Source organism: Desmodus rotundus, chromosome 6, assembly GCF_022682495.2.
Source record: "Desmodus rotundus isolate HL8 chromosome 6, HLdesRot8A.1, whole genome shotgun sequence".
Lineage (NCBI taxonomy): Eukaryota > Metazoa > Chordata > Mammalia > Chiroptera > Phyllostomidae > Desmodus > Desmodus rotundus.
This window is the reverse complement of record NC_071392.1, coordinates 136,483,449-136,496,717: the sequence shown is the minus strand read 5'-3', so window position 1 is coordinate 136,496,717 and position 13,269 is coordinate 136,483,449. Positions and strand designations below refer to the sequence as shown.

At 42.2% G+C, this 13,269-nt stretch overlaps 1 protein-coding gene across 4 annotated transcripts in view; it reads left to right on the top strand.

Annotated features, from left to right (window-relative positions):
• The window catches only part of APMAP (adipocyte plasma membrane associated protein), a 39,745-nt gene extending 28,341 nt beyond the window's left edge, over positions 1-11,404 (top strand). For all 4 annotated transcript variants that reach the window (XM_045185133.2, XM_024577070.4, XM_024577069.4 and 1 more), the window contains one exon: positions 4,916-11,404. In XM_045185133.2, the coding sequence (XP_045041068.1) occupies positions 4,916-5,125 (210 nt within the window). In that variant the 3' untranslated portion in view covers positions 5,126-11,404. The remainder of the gene's footprint in view (positions 1-4,915) is intronic.
• Positions 11,405-13,269: the final 1,865 nt, after the last annotated feature.

Below are 13,269 nucleotides of genomic sequence, written 5' to 3'. Positions count from 1 at the left end.
TGGTACTTGTGCTGGGCTTGGAGATTTCCAGTTGAAGCTAAGCTGTGAATCTAGGCTGGCTGCTACTAGTGGGGGCCTGGGCCACTTAGCAAGAGGTATGGAGGTCTAGGGGCTCCTGAGGTCAGCTGTTGCTTGTTTGAGATGATTTAGGAAGTCTTGAAGTATGAATCAAGACCAACCATTCTTACGGAAAAGTCTCTGTTAACAGCTTGGAGTCTCAGGATCTCTAGGGCAGGGCAGACAGTTATAGCCAGATTGATGGAGTCTCAGATGTAGCACCCGCCTGCTGACTTTGTGGCTCTGTGGGGGGAGGGTTCAGAAAAGGGCCAAAGGCCTCCTCCTGCCTTTCTGTCTGGGAGAAAGCTGTCTCCAAGCTTTTCCTTGATGTCAGGCACTTCATTTCCTCCCTTTATGCCACTGGTGCCTTTCAAGCTGATACCTGGTTCTGGAGCTCAGAGGGAGTGAGTCTTAGTAAGTCCGTGTGTGGGTTCTTTAAAAGGAACTGATTGGGACTCCAGAACTTTCCCTCAGTGACTCAGTCCCCACTGGGTTTTGCAGCCAGACATTATGGGGGCTTATCTTCCTGGCACTGGAACCCTGGGGTGGGGTTCCTGGTTTGGGGCTAGGACTTCTTGTTCCTGAGATACCCCTCCCAATTTTTTATCCACCACATGTGGATTTGGGTCCAGCCTGTTGCATGTGTGCTCCCCTTTTACCAGTCTGAATGGATGTGGTTTCTTTAATTCCGTAGTTGTCAGACTTCCATTCAACTTGATTTCTGATGGTTCTGAGTGATGATTGTTATATAATTTAGTTTTAATTTTGCTGTGGTTGTACAAGGAGGCTAGCCATGTTTACCTGTGCTGCCATATTGACTGGAGGTCCCAGAGCAGGTGTTATTTTCTGGCTAGTTCATTCCTTTGTTCATTACTGAGAACAGTGTGTGGTACACAGTAGGCACTCAGAAGTTATTACTGAATACATGAGTGATTAGAGAGCTGAGACTATAAATATGAGACAGAACCGGAGTGGCAGGATGTGTTCCTGGTGAAATGTGATCAAAATCATCAAGGATTTTTTTTTTTTTAAGTTTTGAGACAGTATCAGACTTAGAAAATTAACAAGAAGGGTACAAAAAAAGTTTTTCACCAACTGTTTGCCAGTAAGTTGTTGACCTGATGACCCATCATCCTTAGATATGTTAGTTTATTTCTAGCAACAAGGACATTCTCCCTTATGGCCACCTGTCCAAACAGGAAATTTATATGGATACCTATGACTGTCCAACACATCCAATTCAGGTTGTTCCACTTGCCCCAATGATATTCTTTACTTATTTAGTCCAGGATCAGGCGTGGCCTGTAGTCAACACGTCTTTATTCTCCTTCAGTCTGGAACAATTCCTTGGTTTTAACCTGTTGGTAGATTACGGGTCAGTTATGTTTCGTGATGCCTCTCCATTTGAGTTGTCAGGGTTTATCATGCTTAGATTCAGGTTATGCATCTCTGGCAGGGAGACCACAAAAGTGAAGTTGGGTTTTCAGTATGTCTTGTCAGGAGGGAAGTGATGTAACCTTGTCCCATGCTGGTAGTGGCAATGTTTATCACCTGATTCAGTGGTGAATGAATGCCAGGGTTGTCCACTGTGAAGTCATTCTTTTTCCATTTGTAATTAATGAGTATTTTGTGGGGAGGTACTTTATAACTGGGTAAATATCAGTATGACCTCATGGTTGCCGATTATACTTAATGGTTTGTATAATCTGTTACTATCATTTATTCTTTTATTTTTAAAGATTTTATTTATTTATTTTTAGAAAGAGGGGAAGGGAAGGAGAAAGAGAGGGAGAGAAACATCAATGTGTGGTTGCCTCTTGCACACCCCACACTGGGGTCCTTGCCTGCAACCCAGGCATGTGCCCTGACTGGGAATCGAACCCATGGCCCTTTGGTTCACAGTCTTGGTGCTCAACCCACTAAGTCATACCAGCTAGGGCTTATTATTTATTTTGATTGCTCAATTGTCCAGCTTTGTCCAGTGGGAGCCCCTTTAGTGTGGCTCCTTGACCTTGGACATGCACCTACCATTCTTGGAATCAACCATTTGCCCAAGGAGTCCTGGTTCTTTCTAGAAGACATCTGGGCTAAGGGTCCACATTGATTTTTCGGGGTATCACTGCTCCCAGGACCCCTCAGTGGACAAAGCAGAGAATGTATGCATGTGTAGTCATATATACATATGGTGTGTATAAACATGTTTACACCAACATTTTCATCTGTTACTTAAATTGAAAATGATAAATAATGCTGATATCTTTATTTCTAGTCCAATACTACAGGATTTATTCTAGTTTTCTCCCTTTCTATATTTGTACTTCCTTTCTCTAATAGCAAGAAACCTGGATCCCATTATCCTTCATACCTACTTGATCAGTTCCCCAAATGTCACCAATCTGTAGCCATTGTCCCCATCACATGGCCCCTGCTAGGGCTCTAGCACCGACCTTCTTCCTTCTCTCGACTATGAGAGGGGTCAGCCTTTCTTCTGAAGGGCTCTGATATCTGCATGACTGTCTCCCAGATAAATACCCTCTTCATCCTGCTGGTGCTCTGACAGCCTGTGCCAGGCCACCCCACTGCGGGGAAAGTGTCTCAGCCTGCTTGAGCTCTCACACCACTCTGTGTTACTGCCCTCTCCCTTCCTTTGGTGTGGCCTCTCCCTCACCCTGTTCAGACTGACTCTGATTTGCACACATCTTCCCTGTTCGGACCCACAAGCTGATGCTTGACTGAATTGAGAGAGGACTAATGTACTACAAATAATGTTTTAAAAAGATAACTGTAGGTGCTGTGTGGAGAACAGCCTGTAGCAGGGCTCCACTGGGTTTGGGAGCCTGTGTGGATGTTGTTGGAGTAGCCAGGAGAGGTAGTGGGGAGAGCTTAGGGAAGGGATGGTACATGCACAGCAGACGACAAGACACCTTGATGCTGGGCTTGCGGGGTTTGAGACAGGGATTAAGTGTGAGGGCTTAAGTGTCATCATCTGGTGTCAGGAGCCCCATCTCCTGAGCTGAGGAGTCTGTTGAGTTTGAAGAGCTGTTAGAAAGTACAGGTGGAGATTGGTCCCGGGCAGTGAGGAATTTAGCAATGGGCATCAGAAAATAGAGGTAAAAGTTTGAGAACTTTCTAGAAAAGTGACTAGTTAAACTAACGGGAAGATATGAGATCTCTTTAGGGATCAGATGTAAAGAGTGGAGGGGGGAGGACTAATAGCTGAAGGGAGGTGGCATTTCATGAGTCCTGGGAAGTTTTATGGAATATTTTGAGCTGTAATGCAACTTTGATTGCTATTGAACCTTCTAGAACATAGTCTCCTTGTATGTCTGACCATTTCCAGTGACTTGGAGACATTATTCATTGGACATTTGTGATTACGTAGCTGTTTCTCCTTATATTAGAAGGTAGTCCTGGCTGGTGTAGCTCAGTGAATTGAGTGTGGGCCTGCAAACCAAAGGGTCATTGGTTTGATTCCCAGTCAGGGCACATGCCTGGGTTGTGGGCCAGATCCTCAGTAGGGGGCACACGAGAGGCAACCACACATTGGTGTTTCTCTCCCTCTTTCTCTTTCCCTTCCCCTCTCTCTGAAAATAAATAAATAAAATATTTAAAAGAGAAATAAAATGTTTTTAAAAAAAGGTAGACATCTGCCTATTAATTTTCATGTGTTCCTCTTATGCAGTGGTGTCCTTCATCATTATTTGCTACGGGTATCGTTCTGTTCTGCCAGATATTACATGTTACCATCTGTTTTTCTTTGCCTACAACCTTTTAATAGCCCTGTGGGCTTCTTGGCCCAGCTGAGCCAGTGGCTAGGCTCCTAGAAGGTGCCTGCTTAGCATAGGAGTGTTTGATCTCGACACTGACTGCAAGGAGAGCCTAGAGCCATTGTCATGTTTCACAGGGCAGGGACGTGCTCATTTGACCTGCTGAGGTTCTTTTACGTGAACCATCATTTGCACGATGCACAGCCGAAATATCTTAAATGCAATCAGAGGGCTTGGCATTGATTCCGGTGGGGCTGTGCTGGTTTTAACCTGGAATTCTGGGGTTGATGTTGCTCTAGACCTTGGCTCCATGTTGTGTCTTTCTCGGATGTGCTTTGTGCTTCTCTGTATTCAGCCAGGTAATCCAGAGAGGTACCTACATGGCAAGCATGGTGGGTATCACATAAGAACTGTTGGACAGCCACTGTCCTTGTTTATGCTGAGTTAGCCTTGCCTCTTGTATGCAAGTGACAGGAGGCACCTTTGCCTGATCTACACAGGGGGCGGGACTTAGACCTGCTGTGGGACAGGCCCTGTGCTAGGAATAGGGAGCTGGTTTAACCTAGCTCTGCTCTATATGGCTTCCTTTTCACTGGAGGAGCTGAGCCCTTTCCGAATGGTGAGGGGCTGTGGGGTCTTTTAAAAACTAAATTCAGTTGAGTAAATTTTAAAGAGCTTACTGGCTTTATTCAATGACTCATGAACCAGGCATGATCCAGTCTCAGAGACAGAAAGGAGCTCCAAGGAGCTATACAAAATGAGGGACTTTTACAGGCAGAGGGAGCAGGAACAAATGTTGTCATACTAAGTAAAAATTACGTTGGTAATTGCAAGATCACTTTCCTTTAGAGGATGGCAGGGGTCTGCCAGACAGATTACCTAATTAGTGCTGATGGGGGCATTCTGATTGACTGGCTTAAGATTTCATTTGTGGGAGAGCCTAAATTATAACTAAGTTTAGTCTTGGTTTGGTGATGTGGGGCTTACTATCAGCTACTTCATTGTGGGCCTGTTGTCTTGTTTTTAAAAGGCTGGATCTGCTTATAGTCTCTTAGAAGATAAACTCTCCTTGCACTGTGCTTCCCTTCCAGCTGTTTAGTCAGGAGATGGTGATGAAGTTTCTGCCATGGTATAGCCTCGTCCTAGAACTCAGCAACAGTGGGGCCTTCCGGAGAAGCCTACACGATCCTGACGGACAAGCAGCCATCTACGTCAGCGAAGTGCATGAACATGATGGGCACCTATACCTGGGCTCCTTCAAGGCCCCCTTCCTTGGCAGACTCAACCTTCACTCTGTCTAGCTGCTCTGATTGCAGCCCTGATCATGGCTGTGCCAGGAGTCACCACACTGGGCACCACACCTGGTTCAGGACACCATGGCCACAGCCCTTTTCACCTATAGTACTGGTCCTTGGAAGTGTGGTGTGACCCTGCAGACGTATGGGCCCTTGTAGGACAGCCCTCAGCTGAGTTTGACTTCTCACTTAGAGAAAGGCATAATATCTGCCATTGGAATATAAGTTCATGTAAAGTTATTTTTCTCTTAAAAAATCGTAAGTACAGTAAATTCTCTGGGGCTTAGGGGACATCATGTACTTTCAGCAGGCCTTAGGCTGTGGTGGATAGAGCAGTAGCTGAGTTGTCTCTGGATCTTGTTTTAGCTACTGGCTCTGTCCTGCCAGCCTCAATGTCTTTATTATAAAACGGGGAAATGCCTGTCTCACGGGGAGCAGCACAGAAAGGGCAAGGATTGCTCAGTGCAGAAGTGCATGGAGGCCCATGGGTGGAGCTGTGCCAGCACTGATGTCAGCCTGCATTCTCCAGAGTTGTGTGGGACATGGGCCCTTGATCCGTGGGGTTTCCCTTCCATTGCTCCCACCCTCCGGCCCACTTTGGTTCATAACAGGGTTTTTGTTAAAATTCTTGAGTCCCATCAATCATATAAAGGTAAGGACCTGAGTAAGTGCATAGGAAAACGATGTTGATTTCAACAGCTCCAAGAGGACTTCCTGGGTTTTTCTCTGAACAACCTACCACCCGAATTGAATGACCCAGCAGCTGGGTGAATTGAGGGCAGTCCTGTTCACACACATTGTTCCTCACCTCTAGACCCGCACAGATGTGAATAGTCCATGTGTTATGTCATGATTATTAGACTGTCACAAGCCTGCGAGTTGCTGTATGTCTACACACTGGCTGTAATTTTGTTAGGGAGACCCATGAAATGATGATAATTAAACTTTTATGTGGATTAGTCTTTTCTGATGGTGTTGCCAAGGAGTTTCCTCTCTACTTTAATATAATTATTTTAACAGTGACAGAAATTTGATTCCATCCATTTGATGTGAGAATTGTTTTGGCTAGGATCTTGTTTTAGGGACAGGCAGTTCATCTGATTAGCTCAGGACCTCTCATGAGGTAGCAGCCAGCCTTAGGCCATTGCCTCCATCCTTCCTGCCTCCCAGCATAGATTCATTTTTGAGCAAGTTGATATTATACTGCTCTCTTGTTTTCTAACCTACAAATAGGTCTAATATCTGCTCCTTTTCTGTCCTGAGGAACAGATTATGCTTCTAGGATAGTTGTATTTTTTTAAGATTCAGTGTTAAAGATTTTATTTATTTATTTTTAGATAGAGGGGAAGGAAGGGTGAAAGACAGGGGAAGAAGCATGGATGTGAGAGAAAAACCTCATTCAGTTATATCTCATATGTTCCCCGACTGGGGGCCAACCCGCAACCTAGGCCTTTGTACCTTAGACTGGGAATCAAACCAACAGCCTTTTGCTTTGCAGAATGATGCCTAAATCACCGACCAGTCAGGGCTCTCTGGGATAGTTTATAAAGAACTTGACAAAGACAGTATTTTACTTTATTTTTTTTTAACTTTATTGTTCAAGTACAACTTTCTGGATTTTTTCCCCACTACTCCCCATCCCCCCAGCCATCCTAACCTCCCTCCCCTGATCCCACACCCCCTTGGTCTTGTCCATGTGTCCTTTTATTTTTCTTTTAGTTTTTAAAATTATATGTATTTAAACCTGTTAATTAAATAGAGCACTAAATATAAATAGCAGTGAGTGTTTATGTCCATGCATAAAAGCCCGTTGGGCACTAAAGTCCTTTTTTTAAAAAAAAATTATTGTGTACAGTTGTCTGCATTTACACCACCCCCACCACCACCACTCCTCCCCACCCCAGCCATCCCCACTTCCCTCCCCTGCTTCCACACCACCTCAGTTTTGTCCATGTGTCCTTTATAGTTGTTCCTGAAAACCCTCCTCCCTTTTCCCCACATTATCCCGTTCCACCTCTCCTCTGGTTACTGTCACTTTGTTCTTAATTTCAATGTCTCTGGTTATATTTTGCTTGCTTGTTTGTTTTGTTGATTAGGTTGCACTTAAAGGTGAGATCATATGGTATTTGTCTTTCACCGCCTGGTTTATTTCACTTGGAATAATGCTCTCCAGTTCCATCCATGCTGTCACAAAGGATAGGAGCTTCTTCTTTCTGCTGAGTAGTATTCCATTGTGTAAATGTACCATAGTTTTGTAATCCACTCATTTGCTGATGGGCACTTAGGTTGCTTCCAGCTCTTCGTTATTGTAAATTGTGCTGCTATGAACATTGGGGTGCATAGGTTCTTTTGGGTTGGTGTTTCAGGGTTCTTAGGGTATAATCCCAGCAGTGGAATTGTTGGATCAAAAGGCAGTTCCATTTTTAGTTTTCTGAGGAAATTCCATACTGTTTTCCACAGTTGCTGCACCAGTCTGCACTCCCACCAAGAGTGCACTAGGGTTCCCTTTTTTCTACATCCTCTCCAGCACTTGTTTGTTGATTTGTTTATGATAGCTATTCTGACCTTTGTGAAGTAATATCTCAGTGTGGTTTTAATTTGCATCTCTGATGGCTAGTGATGCAGAGCATCTTTTCATATGTCTCTGGGTCTTCTGTATGTCCTCCTTGGAGAGGTGTCTGTTCAAGTCCTTTGCCCATTTTTTAATTGGGTTATTTGTGTTCCTGGAGTGGAGTTGTGTGAGTTCCTTATATATTTTGGAGATCAAGGCCTTGTCCGAGGTATCATTGGGCAAATATGTTTTTCCGTATAGTTGGTTCCCTTTTTATTTTAATGCTGTTTTCTTTAGTCATGCAGAAGCTTTTTAATTTGATGAGGTCCCATTTGTTTATTCTTGCCTTTATGTCCTTTGCTCTAGGGGACATTTCAGTGAAAATATTGCTGCTTGAAATGTCTGAGATTGTCCTTCCTAACTATGTTCTCCTCTAGGACTTTTATTGTGTTACGACTTATATTTAAGTCTTTTACCCATCTTGAATTTATTTTTGTGTATGGCGTAAGTTGGTGATCGAGTTTCATTTTTTTGCACGTAGCTGTCCAGATCTCCCAACACCATTTGTTGAAGAGGCTATTTTTACTCTATTTTATGCTTCTGCCCTCTTGCCAAATATTAATTGACCATAGAGACTTGGTTTTATTTCTGGGCTCTCTGTTCTGTTCCTTTGGTTTATGTGACTGTTCTTATGCCAGTACCAGGCTGTTTTGATTATAGTGGCTTTGTAATACAGTTTGATGTCAGGTATTGTGATCCCTCCTGCTTTGTTCTTCTGTCTCAAAATTGGGGTCATATATGGTTCCATATAATTTTTTGAAGTGTTTGTTCTATAGCTGTGAAATATGTCAGTGGTACTTTAATAGGGATTGCGTTGAATCTATAAATTGCTTTGGGTATTATGGACATTTTGATGATGTTAATTCTTCCAATCCATGAGCATGGTACATGTGTGTGTTCCTGAATTTCTTTCTTCAGTGTTGTGTAGTTTTCTGAGGACAGGTCTTTTACCTCCTTGGTTAGGTTTATTCCTAGGTATTTTATTTTTCTTGTTGCTATATCAAATGGGATTCTTTTCTTCATTTCTGTTTCTGATAATTTCATTGTTGGTGTACAAAAATACCTTAGATTTCTGAATATTGACTTTGTATCCCACTGTTTTGCCAATTTCAGTTATTAGTTTGAGCAGTTTTTTTGGGCAGTCTATAGGATATTCTTTGTTCAGTACCATGTCATCTGCAAACAATGACACTTTTGCTTTCTCCTTTCCAATTTGAATGCCTTTTATTTCTTTTTCTTGTCTGATTGCTGATGATAAGACCTCCAAAACTATGTTGAATAGAAGTGGTGAAAGTGGACATCCTTGTATTGTTCCTGATCTTAGTGGCAAAGCTTTTAGTTTTTGCTCATTGAGTATGGTGTTGGCTGTAGGTGTCTCGTATGTCGCCTTTATTATGTTGAGGAATGATCCCTCTATTTCCACTATGCTGAGTGTTTCTTATTATAAATGGGTGCTGTACCTTATCAAATGCTTTTCCTACATCTATTGATATGATCATGTGATTTTTGTCTTTGCTGTTGTTTATGTGATGTATTTTATTTATTGATTTATGAATATTGTACCATCCTTGCATCCCTGGGATGAATCCCACTTCGTCATGGTGTATGATCTTTTAAATGTGTTGCTGGATATGGTTTGCCAGTATTTTGTTGAGGATATTAGCATCTATGTTCATCAGCGATATTGGCCTGAAGTTTTCTTTCTTCGTTGTGTCTTTATCTGGTTTTGGGATTAGGATGATGTTGGCTTCATAAAAAGAGTTTGGGAGTCTTCCATCTTGAATTTTTTGGAATAGTCTCTGAAGGATGGGGTTAGCTCTTCCTTAAATGGTTTGTAAAATTCTCCTGTGAAACCATCTGGTCCTGGACTTTTGGGTGTTGGGAGTTTTTTGATTACTCCTTCAATTTTGTCAGCTGTTATTGGTCTGTTCAGGCTTTCCGCTTCTTCATTCAGATTTGGAAGATTATATTTTTCTAGACATTTGTCCATTTCACCTAGGTTTTCAAATATCTTGGCATATATTCGTAATAATTTCTTAAAATCCTTTGTATTTCAGTGGAATCAGTTGTAATCTCTCCTCTTTCATTTCTGATTGTGTTTATTTGGGTCCTCTGTCTTTTTTTCTTGATGAGTCTGCTTAAAGGCTTGTCAGTTTTATCTTTTCAAAGAACCAGCTCGTGGATTATTGATCCTTAGAATTGTGCTTTTATTTTCTATGTCATTTAATTCTGCTCTGATCCTGGTTATTTCCTTCCTTCTACTTGCTCTGGGCTGTCTTCGTTATTGTTCCTGCAGTTCTTGTAGGTGTAGGGTTAGGCTGTTTATTTGAAATGATTCTATCTGTTGAGGTAGGCCTGTATTGCTATGAACTTCCCTCTCAGGACTCTGTTCACTGTGTCCCATAAGTTTTGGGTTGTTGTAAGTTCATTTTCATTTGTTTCCAGAAACTTTTTGATTTCTTTCTTGATCTCATTCTTAACTCATACACTGTTTAATTTCATGCTATTCAATCTCCATGAATTGAGTATTTTTGAGTTTTTCCTTGAGGTTGGTTTCTGGTTTGAGTCACTTGTGGTCAGAGAAAGTGCTTGATATGATTTCAATTTTCTTGAATTTGCTGAGGCTTGTTTTTTTGTCTTATAATGTGGTCTGTCTTGAAAATGTTCCATTTGCATTTGAAGAGAATATACATTTTGCTTCTTGGGGATGAAGCGCTCTATGTATATCAGTTAAGCCAATTTGATTAGGATATTCTTCAGTGTTGCAATATCTTTGTTGATATTTTGTTTGGAAGATCTATGCATTCTTGACAGTGGGGTGTTAAAATCCCCTAGTATATATAATGCTGTAGCTGTCAATATCTTTCTTGAAGTCCTCCAAGATTTTCCTTAAATATTTGGGTGCTCCTTTGTTGGGTATACATATATGCACAATGTTTATGTCTTCTTGATGGATTCTTCAAAGACAATTTTTTAAATAGGTAATGATCCTGAAATTCAAAGAGTATTAAGAGCTGGGGCAAAATCTGAACCTTTGTGTCTTGTCGCACTGCCTGGCCTTCAGCCCGTGGTCCCTTTTTCAGCTGCAGCCCCTGCTCCTGAACCCCCTGTGCTGGTCAGCCTGATTTTGGGAGAAGGTAGCCTGCAATCTAGTGCTAAGCTCATCTTGTGGCGTCCTTGTCAGGCTCGCTTTGTGTGCAGCAACAGTGGAACAGTCTCATTGATGCAACCCATATTGTCTCCGATGAATCACCTAATATTATTTATATAATTTTATAGGAAAGAAAATAGAACAGTGATTATTAAATATTTTAATAGGTAATGTACCCCATGTGTTACGTATACAAGAATACTAGGATAAAACCCCATCATTCTGCCAAAAAAATCAATTTAAATGTGCTGGGCCTAAATAAGTCAACTCCTTAACTGAGAAGGTAGGGCTTTGTTTTTAGTGCTTAATTTTTATCATTACAAAGAAGCTGATAAATTGCTTTTGTCAGTTTTCAACAAAGGAGTCTTTATTTGACTCAGATGTTTATTTTCTGTCCCAAAGTGTCATTTCCTTCATTTTATTTGTTAGTTTGCCATGGTCAGGTGTAAAATACAGCCACCTTAGGTTTAAATATGCTGTAGGCTTTTATTGTAAACATAAAATAGATTTGCTCTAATGTGAATTACTAACGTGGTTTTAAAATTAACTCAAGTTTTTCATTCACTCTAGACTTCTTTATTATGTGTTATAAAAACTCCCATGAAGATTTGGTTATTGCTTGTCCTGGCTGCTGTGGGTCAGTGGATTGAGCGCTGGACTGTGAACCAAAGGGTCACTGCCTTTATTTCTAGTCAGGGTACATGCCTGTGTTGCAGGCCAGACCCCCAGTATGGGGCACTTGAGAGGCAACCACACATTGGTGTTTCTCTCCGTCTGTTTCTCCCTCCCTTCCCTAAAAATAAATAAATAAAAATTAAAATAAAATGTTTCAGTTACTGCTTTTTATAGGATAAAGGTCCCACTTAGATATTTTTATCATCAGTATACACTTGCAGAATGGTCTACAGTTTTGAAAGTGTTTTCACATACTCTGACCTTTTAATGATACAAGAAGATAGAAAATGAGGTAGGGTGGTGTTGTAGGATGCCCAACTCTGGTGTGCCCTGGCATCATTGTGGTTTAAAATTTCACAGGTGGTCTCCATGGGTAGTGGTGACAGTCTGGGTCCATCTGCAACCTCAAGAGGGCCTAAGCTGTGTGAATGTCTGGAGGCGAGGGCAGGAGAGAGTCTGTATGCAATCAGTTAAAACAGTTGGAACAGGACTGTGTGTTAGAATTTTGATGGTTTTGGTGGTTTGTTCAAGTTTGAGAAAGTGTTCCTTCTTTTTGGTCGCAGTTCTGGTCTTAGAATCATGGGTACTTTACATTTTCTCCATTACAATAACATTAGATGATGGCATAGCTTTCCCTCTGAGTCTGAGTAAAGCTGATGAGTTTTTTTAAAAAGTGTAGAATTTGGTTGGCAGTGTGGGACTTGAGGTCATCACTTGTTGACATTGGCACCTGCCGTAAGGAATCCTGTCTGCACATGGGTGTTTGGTTTCATCTGTTTGAACCCACTGCAGGGCTCTTTGGCAGTTCCTTCTCAGGTGGGGCTTTGGTGTGCTGAGTCTAGAGAGAACAGTTTCGTGTAGCAGTCAGAGTTATGATGATGGAAAAAGTGAATGGAGCTGACACAGTCACTATACACACTGTTTGCGGGGCCTGCTCTCCAGGAAGTTGGAGCAAAACGTCTACAGTGGGTTGGTATACATGTCCCTGCAGGGGTCAAAGGTATGCCAGCTGCTGGCTTCCAGATTTCAGGGTAGCTTCACACTGGCTCACCACCCAGGCCCTTTCCTTCTGGTGTTATTATGGCAGGTTTAAGAGTTATTTGAAGACAAGCATTTATTTCTGTGAGGTACATACACTACATAAAGCAGATTGGGATTGGGGATGATAGAACTGTGGATGCATTATAAAATAGAGCCTTTTCTACCTGGAATTGAGGCCCTGAGGCCCTCATGGAGGGAAGGTTTACAGAGGCCTGAGGCTGGGGGCAATAGTCAGCTGGCTTCTGTGGTGGCTGATTTGCCATAGTTCTAAGACTTCTCTTTGTTAACTGTATAGGAGGCAGTAAATACCTGGCCCCAAGTGATGTTTTTAAAATTGTGGGTATAGGTTAGAGTTCAAACCTGAGAGTTTTGAGATTGGGATTTGAAGTTTCCTCCTCCCTTCTCTGAGGGAAGGATAGACACAGCCTCCTGGCTAGACAGAGGATATGGGGCACTGTGGGGAGGGGGTTTATATGCAGCTCCAAGTAGGTGTTCTATGAGGCTGTTCTCCCCCATAGTTGGATGTGTGTGGGGGACACCGTCCTGTGGTGTCCCCCAGAGTCACAGGTGGAATGAGACTACCAAAACATCTGCTTGGGGAGAAAAGGCTAGCTAATCTCTCAGAGAAGAGCCCCGATGTCCCTTCTTTTAAGGCTTTTATTGGGATCAGTA